Source organism: Podospora anserina, chromosome 3, assembly GCF_000226545.1.
Source record: "Podospora anserina S mat+ genomic DNA chromosome 3, supercontig 1".
Taxonomy (NCBI): domain Eukaryota; kingdom Fungi; phylum Ascomycota; class Sordariomycetes; order Sordariales; family Podosporaceae; genus Podospora; species Podospora anserina.
In genome coordinates, this window is record NW_001914832.1 from 251,620 (window position 1) to 275,429 (window position 23,810).

At 52.2% G+C, this 23,810-nt stretch overlaps 7 protein-coding genes across 7 annotated transcripts; 1 reads left to right on the forward strand and 6 right to left on the reverse strand.

The window, feature by feature from the left end:
- Nucleotides 1-588: 588 nt before the first annotated feature.
- Nucleotides 589-2,919, reverse strand: PODANS_3_770 (uncharacterized protein; the record flags this gene model as incomplete). The annotated part of the gene is made up of 1 exon (XM_001903302.1): nt 589-2,919. A coding segment is annotated over one exon (2,331 nt), but the record flags the coding sequence as incomplete, so codon positions are not given.
- Nucleotides 2,920-3,198: 279 nt separating this feature from the next.
- On the reverse strand, nt 3,199-5,007 carry PODANS_3_780 (uncharacterized protein; the record flags this gene model as incomplete). Its single annotated transcript, XM_001903303.1, has 1 exon — nt 3,199-5,007. The coding sequence occupies one exon, from the start codon at nt 5,005-5,007 to the stop codon at nt 3,199-3,201; it is 1,809 nt and encodes a 602-aa protein (XP_001903338.1).
- A 617-nt stretch (nt 5,008-5,624) lies between these two features.
- Nucleotides 5,625-6,876, reverse strand: PODANS_3_790 (uncharacterized protein; the record flags this gene model as incomplete). The annotated part of the gene is made up of 3 exons (XM_001903304.1): nt 5,625-5,835; nt 5,901-6,668; nt 6,728-6,876. Coding segments are annotated over 3 exons (1,128 nt in total), but the record flags the coding sequence as incomplete, so codon positions are not given.
- Nucleotides 6,877-8,129: 1,253 nt separating this feature from the next.
- Nucleotides 8,130-10,001, forward strand: PODANS_3_800 (uncharacterized protein; the record flags this gene model as incomplete). The annotated part of the gene is made up of 3 exons (XM_001903305.1): nt 8,130-8,705; nt 8,770-9,416; nt 9,485-10,001. 3 exons carry the CDS (start codon nt 8,130-8,132, stop codon nt 9,999-10,001), a joined length of 1,740 nt encoding a protein of 579 aa, XP_001903340.1.
- A 3,697-nt stretch (nt 10,002-13,698) lies between these two features.
- On the reverse strand, nt 13,699-15,414 carry PODANS_3_810 (uncharacterized protein; the record flags this gene model as incomplete). The annotated part of the gene is made up of 3 exons (XM_001903306.1): nt 13,699-13,892; nt 13,959-15,045; nt 15,121-15,414. The coding sequence occupies 3 exons, from the start codon at nt 15,412-15,414 to the stop codon at nt 13,699-13,701; spliced, it is 1,575 nt and encodes a 524-aa protein (XP_001903341.1).
- Nucleotides 15,415-15,987: 573 nt separating this feature from the next.
- Nucleotides 15,988-17,304, reverse strand: PODANS_3_820 (uncharacterized protein; the record flags this gene model as incomplete). Its single annotated transcript, XM_001903307.1, has 2 exons — nt 15,988-16,709; nt 16,779-17,304. The coding sequence occupies 2 exons, from the start codon at nt 17,302-17,304 to the stop codon at nt 15,988-15,990; spliced, it is 1,248 nt and encodes a 415-aa protein (XP_001903342.1).
- Nucleotides 17,305-20,649: 3,345 nt separating this feature from the next.
- Nucleotides 20,650-21,803, reverse strand: PODANS_3_830 (uncharacterized protein; the record flags this gene model as incomplete). Its single annotated transcript, XM_001903308.1, has 3 exons — nt 20,650-21,102; nt 21,159-21,301; nt 21,500-21,803. The coding sequence occupies 3 exons, from the start codon at nt 21,801-21,803 to the stop codon at nt 20,650-20,652; spliced, it is 900 nt and encodes a 299-aa protein (XP_001903343.1).
- Between the last annotated feature and the right edge of the window lie 2,007 nt (nt 21,804-23,810).

A 23,810-nucleotide genomic window follows, 5' to 3' on the forward strand; every position in this document is an offset into this window, starting at 1 on the left:
CCCCCCCTTCTTCTTTCTTCTTTCCCCCCCCCTCTTTCTTCCCCCCCCCCTCTCCCTTTTCCCTCTCTCCCTCTCTCTTTTTCTCTTTTTTCCCCCCCTCTTCTTTTCTCCCTTATCCCCCTCTCCCCCCCCCCCTCCCCCTCTCTTTCCCCTTTTCCTTCTTTTTTTTTTCCTCCTTCTCTTTCTTTCTTCTCACTCTTCCCCCCCCTTCCCCCCCCTCCTCCTACTTCCTTTCTTTTTTCTCCTCTCTTTTTTCTCCCCCCTTTTTTTTTATTTTTTTTCCCCCTCCTCTCCTCTTATAATACCGTCTCTCCCTATCCCCCCACCCTTTTTTTTTTTTCCCCCCCCCCCCCCCCCCCCCACAGGAGTTGACGGGATACCTAAGCGTTGATTTTACTCATTTCTTTTTGTGTCTGGTTGTTCTTGGATACAAGTAGGTTTGCAGATTATGGCCACTGTGTTACTTTGTACAGTTGATGGATTTGTATATAGACTATTTTTCAACACAAAACATCAACGAGTCGGTTGGGCCCCTTCCCTTCTACTTGGTACAATGATATCGCAATCATGCAGCCAACCAGCCAGCATCTAAACCTTCTCCGCCTCACCCCCAGGAGCAGCGGCAGCAGGAGCAGCAACCTTTTTGACAGTCCTCTTCCTCCTCTTCTTCCCGTCCCCGGGAACGATCCCCGCATTGGGCGGCGCATCCAACACCCACCTCGCCACTGCCAAAGCCCTATCGCTCCCAACAGGGTACTCCTTCTCGAGCTCATGCCTACCTGGCCCACCACCATTCCCATTCCCTTGGGCACGGGCAACAACCCCGCCATTCCCATCGCTCGTGACCTTTTGCCCGTCAATGTCTAAATTCCCGATTGCCCCTTCTAAACTAGACCCATCATCATCCTCATCATCATGACCATTTGCCGGGAGTAGTAGTAGTAGTTGTTGTTGTTGTTGTTGTTGTTGTTGTTGTTGTTGTTGTTGTTGTTGTTGTTGTGGTTGTTGTGGTTGTTGTGGTTGTTGTGGTTGTCCAGCCACAACACCGGATGTTATCTGCGCGCGTAGCTCAGCCACGGCATTCGCAAGCTGGTAGTCGTGCTCCGCCCTTAGCTGCCTGGCCAGCACGGCCTGCCGGAAACTCGGCTCGTCGCTCACCCGCTCGTCGCCCAAGGCGTCGAGAACAATCTGGTGATGCAAGCGGTCCTTGCGCTGTTTTTCTGTCTCGACTGGGACAGGAAATGGGAAGGGGGAGGGAAGCTCCTTCAGTTCGGTGGATACTTCTGATCCGGTGGTGTCTGACGACGGCAGTGCAGGTTTGGACTGCGGCGGCTGGTGCTGAAGATGATGCAGCGGAGAGGAACCATTCGGGTGCAAAACGGGCACCGGAGCTGGCGCGCAGAGATCATCCCATGCGCCTGCTAGCTGGATCCAGTTTCCTCCTGCGCGCAGAACCTCGACCCAGTCCGTGCGGGCGGGGGAGCGACTAGCTTGGAAGGCTGGGTAGCCGTCTGCTAGGCGGGCCAGGCGGGCGACCATGTAGGCGTGGCGGAGGAGCTCCTTGGCCGAGGTCTGGATGAGACAGTGGCAGAGTAAGAGAGCGTGGAGAGCGTCGGCCAAAAGAGGGTGGTATGTCAGTGTTTCTGTGGTGACGGGAGAAAGAACGGGCGGAGGTGGCTGGTGTGCCTGCATTGAGGCTAGGTCCGTGATGGGATACGGCGGGAGATCTGGTGGTGGCGAAGGAGCAAACAGATCCGAGAGGACGTAGATGCGGTGTGGTTTCTGTGCGGTTCTCTCGTCGTTTCCAACGGGCGACGCAGACTTGGTGGTGTGGCGGGGAACACGGACGCCGTTGGCGATAGAGTTCACCTTGCGGGCAAAGTCCTCGGCGATGTCCAAGGGTAGATCGGGCGAGTACTCGAAATGGGAAAGGTAAGTCATGTAGTCACGAAGCGCCCGCTTCGCATTCTGTCTCACATGCTGCCTCGCCTCCAGAACCTCGGGGGACAATGGCGGGGAGGCCTGGTCGCCGTCGCTGTCCGGTTCTGGCTCTTGGGGAGAGCCGTCCGGGAAGGCTGCGTCAACATGCTGGCAGGCCATGGTGAGGTAGACTCCAGCACGTTGGAACAAAAGCTGTGTCTCCAGGCTGCTCGGCTGCTCTTCTTCCTTCAAGACAACATCCTCGGTTCTTCGCGCCGTCCTTTGCGCCACCTGCTGCTCGGCTTCGGCCTCCTTTCCTGCATAACGGTGGGTTGGTCGGCGAAGGCGATGGACCCTCAGGGCGTCTGTGAAATCGGCGACGGCCCCTTGAAAGTCCTCCTTGAATATCTTGACGATGCCTCGAGTCCTCAGAGGCTCTGGGTCCGAGGGATTCTCGTGTATCGCTTCGTCCAATGGCTGCAAGCTCGTGCATTCGGCAAGCTGTCGACTCGGAATCTTTTCGTGAAAGAAGTGCACATATTTGGCGTCGCTGTCGTCCGGACTCCGTTGAAGCACCAAAGAAGCAACCTCCTCCAGTGCCGAAGCGCTCTGCATGGTCGAGACGCTACAGGCTACTTCATCCAGCTTGTACGCCTTGCAAAGCTTGTGGGTCGCATCTTTTCGCATTCGATGTTTTCTCTCCGGACTTAGCTTTGCTTGGTTTCCTGGACGAAAGCCAAACCCCAGGCCCAACGCGGCTGCATGGTGTAGGCCGGGGATGCTCTGCTGGCTGAGAGAAGCAACGCCGCTCGCCGCGCGCACAGCCAGGTCAATGGCCTCGTCGACGAGTCTCCTAATCTTGACGAGGTCGAAAAACACGGCAGGATCGATCGGGCGGGGTCGAGGGGTGTTGTAATTGATATTGGCCAGAGTCTCAATGACCTCGGGGGGGAGCTGGAGCCATGGGCCGTGGAAGGCGGATATGTATCGCCAGTGTCTAGGAGTTGACAAGACACCAAGTCAGCAGGGGGGAACAGCAGGCAGTGCAGGACATTGGGCGCACTTGTTTCTGCATATTATGAGTTGCTGCTGGGACCTAACCAGTTTCTGGTGGCCGAGGTCGCTTTCAGCCTCGACGAGGTCCTCTTGGGACGAAGACTTCTTTTTGGCCATGGTTGTTTGCTATGAAGGCTGTTTGGAGGAGGGACAGATGGACAAGAAGAGCCTTTTACGGCCAACAATGGACGGAGAGAAGCAGTCGAAATATGGCCATTGGAGTTACCCCAAACGTCCGTGATCCATGTTAAAACTGTAACTGGAACTGGAACTGAAAATCAGAGGTTCGACTAAGCTTCCGGCCGTAGGTAAGTACTGAGAAGGACCACTTCGTGGTACATATGACGCGGGTTTTCCACCACCCCACAAAATGCCAAGGCTATCACGTGAACCCCTCGCTTCGACCTCTTGCATATATTTCTCGGTGAGAATTACATTCCAACAAACGGTCACTTTCATTCTTTGCAAAATTATTACTAAACAGACCCGTAGTAGGTACATTCTCTCTTCCACGAAGCGAAAAAATAAAATATCAAAAAGCCAAGGACGCGCAAACAAGTGTAAATGTGAAGAAATGACGAGAAGAAAGACAGAGCCTCCAGATCCATGGCGCATATTACATGATGTGAACGCCCTACCACGGTGTGGGAAGGGCGGCACGACCGTTGATGACTGGGGTGGGCAGGTAGCAGTCGGAACCTGTCGTCGATCCACCATCGCCGGGCTTTTCCAGCAAGTGTCAGCCATGCTTGGTCTCGTTTGAGACGCCAGAAAAAGGGTACTCACCTGCAGCTCACTGCAGCAAAGAGGGACGGCTTGGGTAGCTGGGCACGGCGCGTGGCTGAGCACGAATTCACCATCGCCTGTTTTTTTTTTTTTGTCATGGTCAGCAGCGCTTGATGAAGGAAGGGGAAGAAGGGTAGTGAGCTCACATCCGAGACCGATAAGTCCACCCAACAAGCCACCGGCAACACAGCACTGGGCAAAAGCGTCGCCGACATTGCACTGGAAGGAACGGAATGCAGTCACGATGGGCAGCGTGGTAAAGGTGACGCTGCTGGTGGTCGAGGTCGAAGTGGACGTGGTGATCGAGGTGCTGGGTGTCGCCGTGGTGCCAGTGAATACGTCGACCGTGATGGTGCTGTACGCTGTGATGACGCTGATGGACCGGGTCGTGGTGGTCCCTGTGGGATCGGCTGTGTTGAAAACCGACACACGGAAGGCTGTGGGAGAGATGAGGACCGTCTGGATCGGGTGGACCGACACGTCTCTCCACATGATACAGGAGCAGGCGTAGTTGACCCGATTGACCGGCTCGGCCTCCCAGACAGCTGGCCGCGCAACAGCAGGCGCCTCTCCTTCTGCGCAGTACTCGGCCTCGGGCGCGTCACTGCGCTTGGCCTTGGGAACGAAAAAGGTTGGCGAGGAGGTGATGGTTCCCGAAGTGGACGTTGTGGTGGTGGTCGTCGTCGTCGTGGATGGGTTGCCTCCGTTCAAGAGGACGCCCACACACAGACGCGCACCCAATACAAGGTTGCTGCAGAACCGGTTGATGCCGGGGTTGAGGTCCCGCAGCTGGCTGAAGGTGAGGCCATACGCCGAGTAGATCGAGTAACATGTATCCCCAGCCGCGACAACGTGGACTCCGCCGCAGACCAGTGTCGAAGTAGCCGACGTGCTTGTGGTGGTGGTGGAAGAAGTCGTGGTGGTGCTGGTGGTGCTGGTCACCCGGACATCAGGGAGAGTCGTGGTTTCTGTAGTCGAAATAGTCTCCCTTTGCACTCCAAAGCTAGCCAGGTCGAAGCTCAGCGTGATGGTTGATGTCCTGGTCCGGGCATAAACAAGAGAGGAGCAGTATCGCACCGCGTCGAGCCAGTCCTGGTTGACAGCCTCGCGGAAGCGAACTGCCCGGAGCAGACGATCATTCTCGCAGACCCTGTTGATCTGGGTGAAGGTCAAGGGGTCGGGGTTTTGAGCGAGGGCTGAGCCCACCAGCACCGTCCAGGATACTACAAGCTGCGTCAATTTCATGTTGGCTTCGTCCAGGTGTGTCTGATCCGGGCTGGGGTGAGATGACTGGAGAGAGAGAGGTCACAAGAAGACAGCGTGGTGTTCGAACATAAATCATGGTTTCGGATCTGATGTTGATGCAAGCCGGAATGCCCAACAGTCGCGTCGCGAGTAAACAAATTTCGTTGACTCCATTCCAACATGACTCCCTCTGCTGAGACACTTTCCAAAGCTCGGGACACCCTGTCTGTCCTCCCTTTTCAAAAGACGTGTTGGTATCATGAAATTGCTCCACAGACTCTTGGTGGTGGCATGCGATCTTCTCTTGAATTGTCTCAACTTCTCCCTGTGCCTTGCCAGCTCCTGTAAAGCTCAGCTTGGTGTCTTACTGTCATTAGGGTCAAGAATTCCCATGAGGAGAATATGATTTCACTACTTTCTGGCAATAGATCGATCGGTAATGCCCAGACTGCCTCTTCCAAAACAGCTGTTGGGCTGGGTGTTCCTTGCACCCGTCAGTAGCAACAATAAGGGTAGCCATCGTTACCATGTTTCAACATCAAGCGATGATAGAGATCCACATATCCCCAGCAAATTAACACATCATATCATTACAACCGCCCCATTCCCACCGCTGATCACTGCCTGCCATACCCAAACCTCGCCTCGTGGTCATATATACTCGGCATATTGTACAGCTCATGATCCTCCTCCGCCGCCTTGGGCTTTCTAGCACTTGTACACCTCCACAAGCAGAAATAGAGGGGGACCAACAGTATAAACATGCCCCCTGCCAGAACTGCATACCCCAACATCACCAACCTTGTCTGCTCCGACAATTTCAGTCCCCTTTTTTTTTTTTTTTTCCATGTTAGCATTCGTCCAAATTTCACGGCCATCACGCAAGCACTCACAATCCATTATTCACCAACAACGCGACCCAAATCCCCCTCCCACCCCAAGCGTGCACCTGCTTCACCCACCCTCCATTCCCAACCACCTCCTGCCCCTCCGCTGCCCGCCTCCTGACCCAAACCCCCCATCCAACCATGGCCACCATCACCGCCACAGTCAACAACCCCAAAACCTGGTGCCCCGTTCCCATCTTGCTCGTAAGAACATGCTGCCCACTGATGACAAGCCCGGGCACCATCGCGCCTAGGGTAAACAGAAAGTAAATACTCCCAGTCGCAACATGCAGCTTGGGCCACTTCCTCCCCAGGAAAGCCGCAACAAGATTGTCGAATGGTGCGATGGCCAGGGCCACAATCGCAAACAGGATCCCGTGCGCGGTGGCGGCTTTGTTGCTTGACTTTTTGAGGGAGGGGTCGTCATCCGGGAAGGTGACGTGCTGAGTTATGTTTGTTGGTGTCCCCACCCCGCCGGGGCCGGTTGATTTGGAGATGTCGATGTTGAAAATGCCGTGGGCGACGTGTCGTCGGATGCGGGCGTCGAGGTCGTCGGTGGAGAAGGCGCCCGAGTTGGGGCCTACGGCGAACATTATCGGTGCGGTGGGGGTGTTGCTGGTCGGGATGGCGGGGTTGAAGGGGGCGGATTGGCTTTGGAGGTTGCGGCAGCTGTGGCAGGTGCCGTTGGCCGTCATTTGGCCTGTTTTTGGGGAGAGCTCGCTGCCAGGATGGAGGGTGATGCGGAGGGGGTGGTGGGTTGGTTCCGTGTTGCCGCTGGTGAAGGGGTTAGTCGACGATTATGAGGTGGGGAAAATGTGTGAAGGGGGGTCTACTTTGTGAACCGTGGGCTGACGGTGACTGATTTGCGGTCTGCGGATGGGTACATCACCAAAATTACCGAGTTTGCCATGCTGGACCCGAAGCCAATGGCCGAGTATTGATACCAATCCGGAGAGCTGACGTAAAAGTTGATATCGTTTGAGCCATCGTCTGGGAGGTTGATGGAAATGATGGTGTTGGCCTCAGGGATAAAGACATTTGAAGCTTTGGTCTGACCCAAGACGAGATGTAATTGTGAGATGAGGTCTGTAGGTAGGTAGGTTAGTTCAACACCTGCAGATCCAAGCTATACAAACTTACAAAACATGAGCCACGGTAGTGATGAGGCCATATTTGTTTTAACCTGTTGCCAGCAACTTGAACACTGTGGAGAACGACCAAGAGAAATGGAGACTCAAAGAAAGAGAACTCCGGACCACTTCATGTATTATCATCATCATCAAGATGGAAATGGCCGTGCAAAACAATGCAACCATGCAGATGTGCTTGCCGTCGGGATGTAGTTGTCGGCGGCTAACATCTCCAACTCTCCCTTGTCATTGGCTAGCCCTGTACTTGGAAGCGCTGCGCGCACCGTGACGGCAATACGCCTAGCACTTGCACCCCCAATCAACGACCTGTCACACGCAACCCCTTTGGTGACAAAGGCCCAAAAATAGGCAAGCGGCAGTTACTAGCTTTTGCAACTGGTGAAACTTATTAGCATCCAAGAAATGGCCCAAGCTAATTTTCCTTTCAAGGTATCCAAGTCTAGAGAACAGATGGTGTGAATTTTCCCATGACAGGTTGATTATACAAAATGTGTAGAAGTTGTTTAAAAACTCGTTTAGAAACGGTTGCCGCGCTCACGTTTTGCCCGCCTTCTTTTTCTCAATTGAATCGAGTAGACTCTTGTATCCATGAATTTGTTTGTGCTGCACTTTTAAAACAAGCACTTGTTTGCATTGTCTGCAGTAAACCGTCGCCGAACATTGTCCCTTCGCCAGCCATCTTCCTCCTCGCTGGCCAGGCTGAAGCGCTGCCTCGCCTTTAGCGCTAACAGTCGCCGCAAATCATCTACAGCTCCGCGGACAGCACAGAGCTCCACTCTGTAAAAGAATAGAAGGTTCGTGTATACCTATCTACCAAAAGGTAGGGCTTCCTTTTTGCCTGGCACGCTGACCTAGGCCTCCAGGCCGCAATGCCTCCAATTCCAGGCGTCCACTTGGTGTATGATAACCGGCGAGTCCACAGGATTGATGACAGGGGCAATGAGGCTTGGTCCTACAAACATGCTCGGAAGCGCAGACAATCAAAGTCTCCGAACAGAACCCAGAGATTATCCGACACATCAAGGACCGTCTCTACAAGACAGCCCACAAAAACAAAGGCTTCCTTGGATCCCATGATCGTGGAATGAGATTCGTTACTCGTGCTCAGTTTGACAACATCATCACACCCGAGGCTGTTCTTCAGGTAGTCGCCAAGCTGGCGTGTTACCAAGGCTTGACAGCAAGGGACCATATGCAAATTGCCCAAGATATCTACTGGGGCACAGAAGATGGACGCCGCTCGCCCTGTCGCCGACTGCTTGCTTCCCTCATCGGGACCGGGAATTCAGAAGCACTCGGCAGCATCAAAACACTGATCGATGAAGGCCTCAGTGACACCTGTCTTCCCCTCCTAGTTAAGGAAGTCATGGAGGAGGACACGCTGATATGTGCTCACCATGAACACCAACATGCATCCATAAACGACATGGACCTGGAGTCTCGAGAGACTTTCACCGCCCTCTGTCGATCCTTTTCAGTGCCCTTCATCAAATGGAAAGATGGCGGGAAGCATTGTCACTACGTCTTGAAAGGCGGCGGCCCTCTTCCTATGAGAGGGCCACTTCCAATGGAGAAAAAAGACAAGATGAATGAGGAAGGAGACTTTGGCGAGGTCTTCAAAGTTGAGATTGACCCAGGCGACAGGGACTTCGACCCAGAGGTAAGTGAAACTTCAGATTTTACATGACTGAACGAACGTTCAAGAAACTGATACTCTGAGGCAGAAAAACACCAACTTTTTTGCTTTAAAGAAGCTTAAGAAGCATAGTGACTCGAATGGCACTTCTCGTGCGGACGAGTTCGACCTGGAAATCAGGTCGTTGATCTTCGCCGAGAGTCGAGCTTTGAAGGTACCAGGCCCGGATGATCATGGGCAAACGAAAAGGCACTTGATCCAGCTCCTTGCAACATTCGAGGTGTACGATTCCAACGATCCAGAGCCGACATTCTACTTTCTGTTCCCACTGGCAAATTGTAACCTAAAGCAATTCTGGGAGAAGAAGCGCCACGATGCGACAAGGGAAGAGCATTGTGGTTGGATGGTTGAGCAGTTTTACCTACTTGCCAAGGCCCTGCAGTGCGTCCACAATGAAAGGTCGCTGATGATCACGTCAAAGAGAACTGATTCCAACGTCTTTTGCCGGCATGGAGACATCAAACCATCGAACTTCCTGTTCTTTGAGGACTCTCAACCCGGCGGTCTGGGCAGGTTGGTTTTAGGTGACTTTGGTATGGCTAGATTTCACCGCAAAGGATCCAGATCAAGCCAGCCAGCAGGGGGGAGAGAATGGCCACGATTTCTTATCAAGCACCTGAGTTTGGCAAAGAGGATGTGGTATCTCTCAAGACCGACATCTTCAGTCTCGGATGCGTTTATTTAGAACACATTACGTGGCTTCTGATGGACTTCGAGGCCTTGGACAAGTTTATAGACGCCAGACTCGAGACAGATCCTGTGTACGGTTTCCAGACAGATACCTTTTACAACGTGTCACAGTCCAAGGATTCCGTGTGGCTCAAGGAGGGCGTCAAGCGTTGGATCTGGGACCTGAAGCAGCACAAAGACTGCGTGGAAGTTGTATATGATCTGTTGGAGATCATCGAGCACGACATGCTCGAAGCAAACCACCAGAAAAGGATCAACTCGGCAATGTTGGCTACCGAATTGGAGAAAGTGTGGACCAAGTGGCAACGTAAGGATTCCCTCTACGGCGACAGGCACTGGAGAGAAAGTGAGATTGGTTCCAAAGCAATCAACAAGCCCAATTCCAGTGCTAAAGTGCTTGCTATTTCCAAAGAGCTCCTGTGGAAGCAAAAGGCTAACCGCGCGTCAAGACGGAAGATCGCCGACAACACCACCCCAAACGACCACCAGAACCTTCAGGTAAAGGAACCAACTACAGTCGAAAATCCTTCTGGTCGCTTCGCCCTCGAAAGGGGCAAAACTTTCCACTAGACAATGGAACCGGAACTGCAGTCTGAAGATGATACCGGCAGCGACTGTGAACTTTCGGCAGAGAGGGCAGAGGATAATGAAGGAGAGCACAGGAAGATGGGGGAGAAAAGCCCAACTCAAGATCACGTTGTGTCACATAAGGTAGCCAGTCCTCAAGCTGAGTCTCACACCGCTCCACCGAAGCTGCTGCTTTCCGGGCAGTGGAACTCTAGGAAACCAAGTTGTATGTTCCGTCCACTGTTTTGGCCCACCGAACGCAGTTCATGTGGTTCAGCGTCGGTTCATGTGTTGGACATGCATCTGACCCCGCACTATCTCGCCTCTCTTGCCCTGGCATTCCGGGCGTCGCGTCGAGTGGTTGGAATGCAGCTCAGGCATTCCATAAAGCGCCGAGGCGTATCTTATCGATATTTCCTTATGGTTGAACTTTCCTCAGGTTCAAATCATTACCGTGTGAAGTGTGAACTGACTGCCCAGGTGTTAGAAATGGGCAGGCTCCAAATGTTTTGGACGGCATGTTTTCCGTGCTCTGTAGGTGGTGCTCCTCCGGGTGAGGTGGCTGAGTTCCGTGCATGCTCCGATAACCAATCACTCTGCTAGCCAACCTGGGCGACTTCAAGCGAAATCTAATCTACGCAGGGTGTTGCGTGGGTAGCCACAACTGGGCTGGTTTGTTTGGGTCTGCAGGATTTCTCAGTTCTCTTTTCTATAGTTATTACAATCAACAGTTTATTACCAACAGGTTATAATCCTTACCTCGCTCGAATCGATCGATATTACATCGAATTAATTGATTTTCCCACCGAAAATAACGCTTTTCCATGCGCCACTAATCGCGCCGGCCAAATTTCGTTTAAGTCGACTATACGCCTCGACCTACCCCTCTAAACCGTTCTAGAAATCATAGGCGAGCTAAAATAATCGACCCGTACCGACTTTTACTATCCGTATAGACAGTTAAACCGTACTAGTAGCCGTTACTAGAGCTTAGGTTAGCTATTAACGTGCCTAATGAAGTCCTCTCTATCTGTAAGGGTAATTAAATCCCTTTCTACCCGTGGAGGTAATTATGAAGCCTTCTTTATCCGTAAAGGTAAGTTAGGAAATCCTCTTTACCTGTTAAAGTAAATGAAGACTTTTTTACCCGTTAGTAATTAAAAACTATAGCGTCCGACTTCGTTAGTAAATACTAGGCGAAGCTTATCCTCGATCTTAAAGTGTGATAAACCCCTATCCAGAACCTCTGAAAGGGATACTGGTTGAAGGCACTTCTGAACAATCTTGGTTCGGTACAGCTAGACAGTGTACAACAATGGCTTGTCTCAATCACAATAGTCTTAATACCAACAACTGTGACTTGAATTGCATACTGCGGAACTGTCTATCTAACCTGGCCAGTTCCTCCGTATATATAGACTTCCATCCTCCAGGTACCTCCGTACCTGGTTCACCTTGGCTCACTGGTGAGCGGTGGTGATCCGGCTCACCTTGCCAAGAAGTGAGCGTCCATCACCCCGCAGTCCCGCCGTTACATTCTCCTTGATTGGCTACCACGGCCTGCTGTGACGAACCCCTGTACAGAACCTCTGAAAGGGATACTGGTTGAAGGTAACTTCTGACAATTGGTTCGGTGCAGCTAAACAGTGCACAACAAGATGTCTCGATGTAAACACAAGATGCCGTGAATACAACTGTGAATTGCATACTGCGGAACTGTCTATCTACACCTGCCAGTTCCTCCGTATATATAGATCCTGGGGCCCTGAGGTGCTCGCCCTGCTACGGCCCCGATTACCCATAGCACATTGCATCCTGCAAAGTGCTCGTCGTGCTATGCCTCTGATCACTCGTAGCATCTTGCATCCTGCAGAGTGCTCGTGTGTCTTGGCGCCATAGCACTTTCGTCCAGCCCTGATTGGCTGTCTCCTGACTTCTCTAATGATTGGCTAGGGACGTCCTGCGCCCCACATGTGGCGCGGCCTGCTGTTGGGTTAACTGTGACAGTGGCTCTCCTTCGTGCAGAGGTCTCTTCGCTCCGTAAGGCTAATGAAGTACTAAGTAAACGCCGGAGAGCCAAAAAAACACGTGTGAGGCTTGGAGGGTCACTTACTATACAAGAGGCACAGGATCTACTGGATCAGAAGGCTGTAGGTGAGCAGGTAATCCAGGAAGATCGACAAAGTGGTGGTGGTGCAAGTGGGTCTCGTCCGAAGATTCAGTGCTGTGGCGTGTGCGGTAAGCCAGGCCATAATGCACGCACCTGCAAGGAGGCTGCAGAATCATCTGATTCATCTGTTTCTGGTTCAATTATTGTGGTTTCCTAGTATTGTGGTTGTGTAATTGAAGATAGTTGTAGTGGGGTGGTGCAAAGTGTTCGGCTCGCTTGTCTGTTCGGCTCGCTTATCATGCACGTTAGTAGGTTTTAAAAGATAGTATATAGGCCTTAAAAGATAGTTAGTAGGCCTTGAAGGATAACTAATGGCGTTTTAGTCTGGTGCGTATGTGCAGATGGACAAGTTTATGGCTGTGCTAATCACAGAGTGAGATGGAAGAGACAGGCATCTTGCTTGGACAAATAGATCCAGAATGGATTTCACTGAGCGCTTCAGTATTCAGCTTCTCTGCAACAGGACTGTTCGGTACTTATCAACACACCAGCTTCTCGACCATATCCCCCCCCTTTTACCATTTCCCCTCTACGATGCCTCCTGTGGTTGGTGCCTAGTTGGTGAGTGATACTCGGCATGTACCCAAGATTGAAGACGGAAGTTCAGGCACATACCGTCGGTATGGGTGCTCCTTCAACTGGTGTATCCATCCCTGAACACCTTTCTTCAGCAGTGGAATATCTCCGTTTCTTGTGCCACTCTCTCGAAAAAGGTGTCCATTCGGTGTCCATACCGATCAATCTCAGTCCTAGCAGTCTCAAAAGCAGCGAGCCCTGCCTGACCCAGGAGTAGCCAAACGATGCACTCACCCGGCCGCGCCGCCACCCTCCCCGGCCCCCGCAACTGCCCCTCCCTGGGACTTTTCCCGGCACCTTCCCCGATCTGGCCGCTGTTCTTGCCCCGGCCCCTGTCGCCCCTCCGGTCGCCCTGGCTCTCGCACCGCCCTGCCTTCGCTGCTGTAAGTAACGATATTTTGTTTCATCTACCCGCAGAGTCAAAGTCCTACCATCTGGTTCTTAAAAAGTATCTCGCCAGCGTCGTCACCTTCTTCGCAAGTAATAACGTTTATTTATTTTTTGAGCTGTGTCTTTGAGTTTGATTTAGAATCTAATATCTTTTAGAACTGTCTTGGTGGTATTTTGTTGGGCGCTTGCGCGCTGGCTTTTTCTTGTGTTAGGGTTTTTGGGTTTTCTGGGTCGGTTCCCGGGCCCGAATCCGCAGCCTGGGCAGCAGTTGGATGCTTTCATCTGGGCTAAAGCACCAGGATTCTCGGATGGAAGCAACAGTTCTCCAATTGATGTATATCAAAAGTACTGCGGGGGAGTCGATGCTCACGAGCCATCTCCAGAAAGAGGAGAGTGGTTTCAGGAGTATTTTGAGACACTGGTTGGGGAGGCTTCTCCAGAGATCAAGGTCCAGCCATGGAAATGATGGTAGGACACCGTAATTCTGCTGTGTTGTCCGTAGTTAACGGTTGCTGCTGTTTCGAATTGCGCTTCAGAATAATGAAAAAGTATCAGGTACCTAGTTTACATTTGTTGTCTACCCTTCCTGCCATCCGAATCCTCTTTGTGCAATACAGCCTCTTCGTCTGGAGGATTCTTCGAGTTCTTTACTGGCAGATCGTCTCTTCCAATCATCCACCCACCTGACCAACCAACCCATCCAGTTTCTTTCGGGCCTCGGGCAAGGCACACCAGAATGGCGAACACCAATAGCCCAACTGTGCGCTTTCAGATCAGTACCGATCTCTCAACGCTTTTGTGATGAGGGAAAGGGCGGAACTCACTGCTGCAACTTCCACTCCAAGTCCAACCACCCTGCGCAAAAAGACGATTACCCACTGCTGTTCCCGTCAGCTGCCCAGAAAACGCCGCAACCATGTATGCCGTATTCACACGATTCTGTGCGTCTGGTCTCAGACTGTATATCGCCGCCCTGTTCCCAATTTGCGTAAACTGACTCCCCAGATCGATTGTTATTGCCTGAATCACCGGTCCTGCCACCGTAAACCCTCCGGTAAAAGTACCCACGATCACCCCAGCCAGCTCTAACCCAAGCCCCATCAGGGCTGATACCAACGGCATTACCTTATCTATGACGAACCGCGAGTAAACAGGCGCCAACAAGATAACCGCCACCCCAATCAACCCAAAGAGTCCAATAACCATCGAGCTGTACTCATACGGCGGCCGGCTGAGCAGGAAGCTTAGAGTTGTCCAGTAGCTCGTAAAGACGGCACTGAGACAAAAAGCCACAATGCTCGCCTGGCAAAGCAACGGCTCCGTCACCATCAACACCACAATCCCCCACAGCAACTTCCCATACCCCGTCACCCCCTTCAATGCAGTCGGGTTCTTGGAAGGGTAATCCGGCATCCAAAAATACAACCCCATCCAAACAACAAACTGAACCCCCAACCCAAACCAGTATATACCCCTCCACTCGGTATAATTCGCCATCACCCCGCCCAATATCCTCGCCACCAACACCCCCAGCCCCAAGCCAGAAACTACAACCGCCAGGCAACTCGCCCTCCTCTCCTTTGGCGCCAGATCCCCCACCAAAGGCAGCATCAGCTGCGGCGTAACAGTCGTCGCCCCGCAGATATAGCTCACGACAATAAAAACCGTAAAAGATTGCGTCGTACACAGGATAATCCACAGCAGCGCCGTCAACAAAACCAAGCAGAGGATAAACGGCCTCCGGGGGAAGACATCCCCCAGCGGACAAATCAACAACAGCCCACTCGCATACCCAGCCTGCATGAGCGTTGCAACCACAGATGCCCTCTCAAACGAGACGGAAAACGACTCCGCGATCCGGTTGAGGATGGCCTGGTTGTAGTACAGATTCGAGACGGTGAAGCAGGCGGCCTAGACGGAAAAAAAAAAGTCAGTAAGGTGGGTGGGGGGGATGACAACACAGCGACCAATTGAAGGGCAACTCACAAATCCAAACAGCAAATTGATCCAAACCGTAAACCTCGGCGGATTCCTCTCATCCCACCTCGTACGCGGCGGCTGCCACAAAAGAAGCCTTTTCCACTTTTCTTGGCCTACCCCTCGTTCCACCCCTAGATCAACTTCTTCCAAATCATCATCGTTCTCGCTGGTGGTGCTGCTGTTCCCATTCTCAAGTTTCTTCTCTCCTGTCGGCGGCGGCGGTGGTGGTGGTGGTGGTGTTGACGACGGCAGTGGTGGTGACTCCAGCGCAGGCTTCATCATCAACTCATCCCGAGACATAGTTGTCTCACCTCAGACATGCAGGTCATCATAGGAAGTGAAGAACATGAATTTCGCCGGTTTTTGTTCTGGGTCATGCTCCTTACCCGTTGACCTGCTGTTGTGTTTGCGGTCGGGACGGTTCCGAAAACGGCGGGCGGGCTTGGCGCGTCACTACTGCAGGGAGAACGGGCGTGAAGGCGGGTAATGACATCGTCAACCGGCCTGTTGCATTTCCGCATATCGTCATCCGGTTGGGTCGGTACTTGCGGCATCAGAGCTGGACAAGCCTGTGTAAAGCGGGCAACCACGATATAAACACCAAGCATTGATCATCATCACGTTCCTACCAGCCCGAAAAATAAACATGTCAAACATGTCACGGCACACGGTCTGGTCATTCTTGCTGCTCTAGCTTGGCTTCAATGACGCCATTTCTCCGTCAAGTCTCGCTCTTTGGATTTACACTGCGTGGGCCATGTTCACAGAGGGTTGGGGTTGGTTGGTGTAAGTAAACGACTAGGATTATTATTGATGTCTGCTGCCGACCAACAACTCTATCAAACACCCAAACCCGATTCCATCATGACTTGTTCAGCTAATCACCGAGCACAAATTTCCCCAAGAGCCTCCAAGTGCCGAGGCGCTGCGAACCGAGTTTGCCAGCTTGACACCAATCCTGTGCAGCATCCAGGCATGGCCTGTGCTTCCCAGAACATTGCTCTTGCATGAGCTAGCATCGGGAAATACCTTACTGCAGACGCCCCGTAATCTCTCCTTGCACTCAGGCCCATCGGCGCACGCAATTCTGTCGTATTCTCCAGCGACGATGCATGCCTGGCCCTTGAAGCTGAAGGCTGAACCGAGCCATTCGCTCGAAAGGTAAGATCCGCTCCAGCAGGCTTCGCCGCCAGTAATGGTATCTTGACTGAGAAAGTCCAGTACAGCCAAGTCGTCATCGTAGATGCCCCCGTACAGAATGTTCCTTCGGTCAAGGAAAGAAGTCACTGCCCCAGTAAAGTAGCCTAGCGGCTGGTCCTGGTATTTCGGATCTGTAGAGTGTGCTGGCGCAAACATCCATTCACTCGGGCGGGGCGTCATCTTTGAGCCCGTGGGGAGTCCGGTTCCAACAAATGCATCGACGTCATTGGGAAAATCCTCGATGAGATAACTGCCGAGCTGGGCACCAAAGCCATGTCCAACATATGTTACGTTCTTGAAGGCCATCCAGAGGCCATGCTGGTTTGTGCGCAGTCGGACGGCGAGCTCATGCAAGACCTCGACGTGGAACGGGGGTTGGAGTACCTGCCAAGGGTCTGTCGACATCTTGGTCAGTAAAACAACGTGGAATAAGAGCATAACAAAGAGGAGGATGTCATAGGTACCGGGGTATGTTGGGCCATGGCTGTCTCCATGACCCCAGAGGTCAATGGCTAGGGTGTAGGAACCACCGAGACCAGACGCCAGGGCATCTGCCAAACTGTACTCTAGTATACCGAGCCCATGCCACATAGATTTGTCATATGTCGCGTCGTGGACCATTAGATGAATCCGGCGATCTTGCGCAGCGACTGGCCTTTCTGGTCGGCAAAGGATGCCGTGGATGGTAACGTTCCTCTCCACAATGAGTTTCGTGGTGTTGTCATCAGGATCCTCGTACATCTGAGGGTCAAGGCAAGAGGAGAAGAATTTGGTCACGTCTTTTGGAGAATTGAAGTCGACATTTCTCCTTGTTCGTCGGAAGTCGACGTTGTCAGCCGAGATGTTTCCGAGTGGTATCTGAACATAACGGCAATTGGGCGCGAGAACGGGCGGGACTCTTGAAGTGGTTTTCCTGAGCTCAGTGTTCCTGGCTGTGCTTGGGAGAGCGAAGAATAGGGCCCCGAAAAGCAGCGCGATGCGGCAGGTCATGATGGGGGTGAGCGGAGGAGGAGTGACGAAGCGGTGCTGTAACAATACTTTTCAGAAAGGGCAGTGGGAAGATGGTCGACCAGAAATGTGAGTTGCGTCGAAGTGGAAGATGGGGAGAGAGTGAAGAGTCGAGGAGAATAGAGAGAGAGAGAGAGACGATGGATAATGCTGTTATTCAAGCGTGGTGGGCGACCACTTCTTTTCGCAGGAAGGTGCCGACAAGATGACGGGATGCCAATCGAACGATGGCTCGTCACTTTGAAGGGACTCCTTCCCATCCAAAGCCAGAGGGTCCTTCTGAACAGGCCACTCAGTGAAGTTTCACCAGGCAGTGGCCGGAAGGTCGGTATTCACCGGTTCCGACTTATCGGCACTCTCCCATCGTGGATCGGAAGGTACCACCAGTTGGACAAGTCAACTGGCAGTGGCAAGCATAAAAGGCAAAGTTGTGTTGATGCTCATTGTTACTTTATACACAACATAAGTCCCAATCAGTTAAACAGACCCCCTATTCCCCTCCAACACCCCCAACCTCTCATCCACCTCCCAACTCCCCCTCCGATCCTCACTATACTCATCTGCCTCCTCATAACCCCTTCCCACCCCCAACCCCGACAACCTCGCCCCGTTTCCCACCCCCGTCCCCAGACCCGTACCAAAACCTAAACTCACAGGCGAAACCACCTCCTCCCCACCAACTTGAATCTCCTCCATCAACCGTCCCGGCGGCAGCGGAAACCCTCCCAACAACCCCTGACTATTGACGCTCCCCGTACTATTGGACGCTGTAGCAGGAGAAATATATATACTGGGATGCACAGGCTTCATCCCCTTCATATCCCTTCCTGAGCTTCCCATTGACGACCCCGTCGGTGGTCTCAGCTGCGTAGGCGGTCGGAAACTTCTCCCTCCACTGCTCACAGTAACTGTTGGGTGTGTAAAGCCCGATATTTGAGAGGATATATCCGAGACCATGTCTGGTTGTCCGCGCGCTCTTGCCTGGCTGCCTGAGTGGGAAGAGAAGGAGGGGAGGCTGATGGAAGGAGGGTGATTAGGGAGGTGAGGGTGTGATTCAGCCCGGACTTGGGACAGCCAGCGGGAGATTGTGGGGCGCGGTTTAGATACCTCGGGGAGGGCGTTGGTGGTCTCAGGTGGGAGAGGAGCGGAGAGTAGTTGGCTGTAAGGATGGTGGTGGTGGTTCTGTGGGGGAAGGTCTGGATTGGAAAGAGAGTGGGCTGAGGCCCCGGGGTTCTGTTGATGGCGGCGGAAGCGAAGGAGGAGAAAAACAGCGCTGAGGAGGATGATGGCAAGGCCTAAAGAGATGTTAGCGATCGATACCAGCGAAATGGGATAGCGGCTTACGGACCAACCGAGCTAATGACAATTGCAGCTATCTGGCCAGCGTTGAGGGTGTGTATCGGTGCAGCCGTCGGGATTGTGAGGTCAGGCGCGACGGGGGGTTCTAAATATTTTAGAACAGGTACCCAAGCTCATCATCAGAGAAATGTACATACCAGGTGCATTTGTCCCTTGAGTTGTGTAAGAGGTGATGATGCTGGAAGAAGGGACGCCGTTGGTGCCTGTTTCAAAACCATCTACCACAATCTGAGTATTTGGGTTTTCTTGGGCTTGGGATGTCGTGGTTGGTATTTGTTTTATAGCTGACCTAGTGTTGGCTTCCTGAGGTAGCTTCGTTAACACAGCCGTTGGCGTATTTGTAGCTGCCGGGGCTGTGGAAGACCGCTTTTCGTTTGCTGTGGGCGATGTCTGTTTTCTGCCATTTCTCTGAGCATCTTGTTCCTGGTTCTTCAGGTCTTCTTTCCGGGTTCGTTCTCTCTCCTCTTCGATTTTCTTCCTTTCCTCTTCGATTCTTTTCCTTCCCTCATCAGCCTTGTCCTCAGCCTTGTTTATGAAGAATCCAAACACGCCATTGTTTGACTGATCGGTTGCGTGGACACGGTTGGACCCCTGAGGTCGCCGGTTGTCATATCGGTTGTGTCCAGTGTCACCGTCATGTTTCCGTCTTGCCAGAGGCATGGCCGGTCACCCCGATTTATAAAGGCTTGGATGTGCGTATCCTGGATCTGCAATATAAATAGGTGCCAAGTGTGTGTGTCTTGCTTGTCGTGGTCCCATCGAGTGACACCTGAGGTGGATGATCCAAAATTGGAACCAACATCCTCGACGGACAACCAACCCCTTATTAACAATAGCTCCCCTCACCGAGACTCCCCATACCTGACCTCTCACCTCCCGCAAATTGTGCTTGTTTGCCGGCCCACTGGTCTCAACCTCGGGAGCCACACGGGCGACCAAAAGCGACCAGGCTCACCATGGCAGTGTCGACATATAACTTGCATCTTGCGAGGCAGCGATCGACCCAGTCGGCCCAATCAAACACCTAACAGACTGCAAAAATCTTGTAATTGATAATGGCACAGTCAGCAGAGAATGTGAAACTTGGGATAACACCCTCCAGGTCCGGGGGCGAAGCTGCACACCTCAACCAGATGTCATAATTAGAATTGGCGCAAACAAATTCGAGCATAAATCTCGGCAGTTTGAGGGAGAGGTTGCGATTGTAGTTGGGGGCCAATCTTCAGGCAGCATGATTACGGTACCATCAAACAATTGACAGGAGACATGGAGGCTCGGCTGGTCAATTGCGGGAAGTGTTGTAATGAGCGTCAGGTTGTTTAATCACAACCCCTAAGGAACGAAGAAATGCACTGGAATACCACTCCCGTCAAGGTGAGGTTGTTCTGGGCTCAGGTAGGTGGGGTTTGCTCCCCGCCGCCAGGCACTGCACCTGCGCGGGGCTGCTCCAGCTAGTTCGGGTACCACTCTGCCCCACTGCGCCGCTAGGTACCTTACTGCCACCGTCCGACTCCCCACTCCCGGCCCCGCAGCCCCCGGCACTGCTCCCATCTCAAATCTCAATGGCACCCCCGCCCCGTGGTCGGTCAACCCGGAAGTTGTCCTGGCCCAGTGCTCAGTCCTGATGCTCGCTCCAGCCCGGCCCAGGATCCGGTCTCCGGCTTCGTCGCTGGTTTCCATTTTGTCCCTGCTCGGTCTCCAGGTCTGGAACTTGCGTCCGCGTCCCACCGGCGCACACAGGTAAGTAATGGTCATCTCTTCGGACGAGAAGAGCCTTTTGGTCTTTTCTGAGGATTACTAGGATTGGATGTTCTCGCTTTGCTAACTACCTTAAACATGCCCAGGTGATATGGTCGATGCGCGAGCGCAGGTCCGAATATAACCCTAACCCCCAAATGTCGCGATCATGCCTCCCTCCCCCCTTTTCCGACTTTCGAGAGCTCAACACCACCCCGAACCCATCTCTCTTCAAAGACCAAAGAACTTCATGTCATCTGCTCCCCTCATATTTACACTGTGCCCGACGCCTTGGGCGTACACGCCAATCAACTTTCCGTTGTCCCACGAATACGTGGTGTACCGGCTCTGGGGGGTGTTCGCCTGGGTGACATCTGGCTTCGCGGGATCCAGGCCGAATACACCTGCCCATTGCTTAATCGTCTCGTTGTAGTTGTTCGCGTGGAGAGTTGTGTCGGCAGAGCCGTGGTAGATCTGCATCTTGGGTCGGGGTCCTTCATATCCTGGGTAGGCATCAAAGACCATCTTTGCCCAAACCTGCGGTGTCGAACGAACTTGGCCTTGAGCACAGGAGCTGTTCCAGGCGTTGGTGCCACCAGACTGGGAATAGAAGCAGCCAGCGGCGGTGCCGGAGTAGACGATGCCTGCAGCAAAAAGGTCGGGGTAGGTAGCAGCCATGACGTTCTGTTTTGGCCCATGATTAGACAAACACGAGTCAACTCAGGTAATAGGTAACTGACCGTCATCATGCCACCAGAAGAGGTGCCGGTCACAAACACCTTGGTGGGGTCGCCGTTGTACTGCTGAAGCGTGTACTTAACCATGTTGGCGATGGCGTTGCTGTTACCACCGCCGTCATGGGTAAGGGTGGCGCGTGAAGAAACTATGCTCTTGTTAGTAAAATGCGTCCATTTGAGGTCACAAGTTTGAGTTCTGGACGATCCGAGTTTTCTTTTCTTTCTCTTTGGTTCTTTTCTCTTGGTTATCTTTCCCCTTTTTTTTTCCTTTTTTTCTTTTTCTTTTTCTTTTTTTCATCTTTTTTTTTTACTTTCGTCAACAGCTCAATCGAAAAAAAACCTACCATCCCAGCAAGTCCCCGAATAGGGTGATTCAGGGTAAATGACAATAAAGCCCTTCTGATCAGCGAGCTGTCTGTATGGGCTGCCACTGAAGTAAGCCTGAGCAGTACCAGTGCAGTAGTGAATAGCCACAATGATAGGAGGCTTCGCCGCGAGGTTCCTGGGGACATAAATGAACATCTTCGCATTTGAAGGATTGGACCCGAAGTTGTTGACGCGTGTGAGACTCTGGGCCATGACGCTGTCCGCCCCAAACAGGGCGAAGCCGGCTGTGAGAGCAGCCGTCATCTGGCTGAAGAGCTTCATGATGGCGATCGTGTCTGGCGGAAGTGTCTTTGTGCCTTGTTGTTGATGCTCTGGCTGGTGGAAAAGGGAGGAAGCATATACACCTTATATATACAGACTGTCCTACATGTACCTAACCCCGACTCTTCCCCGCGCTGATCATATTGCCTTGCACTTCCCTTCCCCCGCTACCACGTTACCGGGCGGTCCGTAGCGTTAAGCACGTTCGTGGCTTTGCCGCCGACTTAAACGGAGAGGCCCTGGAATCCAATAGTTACGCACTTTTATATGATATTGATTTAACCGAGGTACCCCATCATGAGCTGTCCCCAGCTCTGTTTTCAGCGGTGACGACGTAAGGAGATGATGAGATCTCGGCAGCCCATCGGCAGTACAAAACTAGACCTCGTCTCTTAGATTGTTCATCAAGACCAGATTCGGTCATTGCGTTGCTTCCCGGTGATGCTGCATCATGGGGAAGGCTGTATGCTGGGCTCAGACATACCTGCTGATCTGCAGGGAGTCAATACCTACCTAATGGGCACCTTAATGAATATGACCAATTTGCCGGGCAAAGTTACGGAGTGACAGGGTGCTTCCATTCTTGGCCGCCCTCTTATATTACTGCGTCTCTAACTGCCAGGTACAATTCCCCAGGCTGTCAATTTTCCAACAAGAATGCAAGCAATTTCAAAACAGATGTGAGTGATCTTCAACAAGCACCCCCTACTTATTAAGTCAGCCACCCATAATGAAATGCTAGGTAGGTACCTAGGTACTGAGGTTGCTGCTCCAACTGAACATGAATATCTACCATTGAGGCCAGCGGCTCCCGACCAGACATACAAATCTTATTACATGTTCGATTGCCGAGGATAATCCCGGAGGTTCGACAAGACTCTTGTACCACAATGGCTTGCATGCGGAGGGGTCAGTAACGGGATGTGGGCATGTTGATGACAGCCTCTAGATTGGTGTCCAATCTGGATGAATCAACAAGGGCATTCTCTCTCCGCAGACCACCGGGGATTTTTTTGATAATTTGCGGGATCAAACCCTTTGAAGGTACATGTACGAAGTGACCTCTCAGCATTTAGGCGGATTACCCCCTGGCATGGCCGATTGTGGTGTTAAGTTCCTTTGGGCCTCATTGATTGACCAGGTTGCTTAGATAACAGAAGCAAGTAAGGTAAGGTAGTCAGGGGCGCAAGGGGACACCCTCCTTATAAAATAGTTGGCACAGCAAAAGGAGGTTAACTTATATCATATTGTAAACCACGCCTCACAAGTAAACCAATAGGCCTTTTAAACACTTTGAAAGGCCCATTAACTATCTTTAACGGCCTAATCATTATCCTTCGAGGTATGATCCATAATATGATATGGTTTACCTACCTTACTTTCATGTGCCAATCGTTTTGTGGGGAGGGTGGGAGGTGGGTGTTGACCGGGAAACCAAAACAGCTACGCCCGGTTATGGAACATTTTGTCGTGGAGGTCGTCTCTTTGAGGAACATAAGGTATCCGGTGATTGGCAACTGTGCACCCCGGTTAATCTGCCCACACACTTGACGGTTGAGAGAGAGTTTGAAGACTTTGAGACGCTCATCAGTCGAGTTGAACCCCTTCAAGATGTTGACGATAAAAAAAGAGGACTTGGGTTCCTAATATAATAAACCTGATTAAGTTTTTAAAAATTAAACCATGTTCAAATCTAGTGGCCGTTGAATTTTTGATACAAGTATATATGTAAACGTTGGTCAACTAAAAGGCTGCTTTAGCGCCCGGCGGCACTGTCGGTCAAGAGAATGCGACCGCGGCTCGTGGCGGAAAAGTGCAGAACGCAAAGCTTGCCCATTGGTTGGAATGTCTCACCTGGCGGGATTTGGCGCGTAAAAACGCCTGTCTGCCCACCAATCACCAAACTCCAAGGTTAAACAATGGCAACAAGAGAAAACGCAACCCGCCGTCGAGTTTCCAAGTGTCAAAGACAAACAAACACATTGTCTGTTTCATGATCTCGTGAGC